This window comes from Camelina sativa, chromosome 2 (genome assembly GCF_000633955.1).
Source record: "Camelina sativa cultivar DH55 chromosome 2, Cs, whole genome shotgun sequence".
Lineage (NCBI taxonomy): Eukaryota > Viridiplantae > Streptophyta > Magnoliopsida > Brassicales > Brassicaceae > Camelina > Camelina sativa.
This window is the reverse complement of record NC_025686.1, coordinates 954,175-955,508: the sequence shown is the minus strand read 5'-3', so window position 1 is coordinate 955,508 and position 1,334 is coordinate 954,175. Positions and strand designations below refer to the sequence as shown.

The 1,334-nt window shown below is 32.1% G+C and overlaps 1 protein-coding gene across 1 annotated transcript in view; it reads right to left on the bottom strand.

Annotated features, from left to right (window-relative positions):
* Window positions 1–861, bottom strand: part of LOC104713002 (WAT1-related protein At4g01450-like) — a gene marked incomplete in the record, with an annotated part of 2,904 nt that extends 2,043 nt beyond the window's left edge. The window contains 3 exon segments of the mRNA XM_010430025.1: window positions 27–143; window positions 248–310; window positions 538–861. Of these exon segments, the coding sequence (XP_010428327.1) occupies window positions 27–143; window positions 248–310; window positions 538–725 (368 nt within the window).

The window sequence follows — 1,334 nt, the reverse complement described above, 5'->3', positions numbered from 1 at the left end:
TTCTTCTTTCTAATAAATAATTGTACCCAAATATTAAAGCCATGACGAAAGTGAGGGAAGGCATTATGGCCCAGAAAGCAGATCCCAACGTCGCAGAAGTGTAGGAGAGTCCAAGCAAGTAGAAATATTGCATCAAGCTCGCCCTGGAAAAATAAAGATTTTATTTACAAACACAAAAGAAAACAATTACAAAAACAATAAAAAGAGAAATAATAGTAAGAAATAAGGAGTTAAAACTGAAACTTACCCAAAAAGGGCACTGACGAAAAGCTGACATGAGATGCTTATGGTTAGCTTTGGTCTTGTTTTCCTGACCAAATTAATCATGAAATCGAATATTTATTTTGTTAGGCACACTCGCACACAATTCCGATTCAATATCCGTACATATAAAATGACATATATTCATAAATATTTATTTTGTTTGATTAACTTTTTATTACGAAAATAAAAATACTTAAGTAAATAACAAATTATCATTAAGAAAAATAGTAAGATAGTGATGAAGCATCAAACGATTGGAAGAAGTGAACCTACCGTTCCCAAAAGTAAGCGATTGGAATAAGAAAAACAGTGGAAATGCCCAAACGATAGGTAGCAATAACCATATGATTAATGCCTCCATCAAGAACTTTCTTAACCAAAGCGTTAACCATTCCCAAAATGATGTTAATGAAAACACTCATTATCATCGGCGCCCATTTCCCATCGATAAAACCCCCCATGATTAGTAAGTAAATTAACTACGTACTATCTGTTAACTCTCTATCTCTCTCTCTCTCTCTCTCTCTCTCTCTCTCTCTTCGCTTACGATCTCCTCTCTCTTTCTCTATCTCTTCTTCAGAAACTTGTTTGAGTAGTGAAGCATTAAGGACTAGGTGGACATATTTATAAATAACATATATGCTGAGTCGGAGCCCATTTGTTTATAAAAGGACAAAAAAAATGTTAAATTATTCTAAAAACGAGTTCGGTAGCTATGAATTTTTTTTATAACAATGATTTATCTGTGTATATAATATGTTGTTTTTATTGATGGAAGAGAGTAGCTAGTAACCAATCCTAATAAAAGATACAACATATGTTCTTCTTCTTTTCTATTTTGAAAACTACAACATATGTTTTATTGTGATGTATTTCGCGTATATATATATATATCACTATATATGTTAACATATAACTTACGAGGTGTTGATGTTCGAACTCAACGAATAATATTTAATGAGATTTCTACAGACAAGTAATAATTTTTCATTGTCGAACTATGATTAGGCAAATTACAGGGTCTGGTTACAAAGCGGATTTTGTATAAGGATTAACCGAACGAGAGAAAC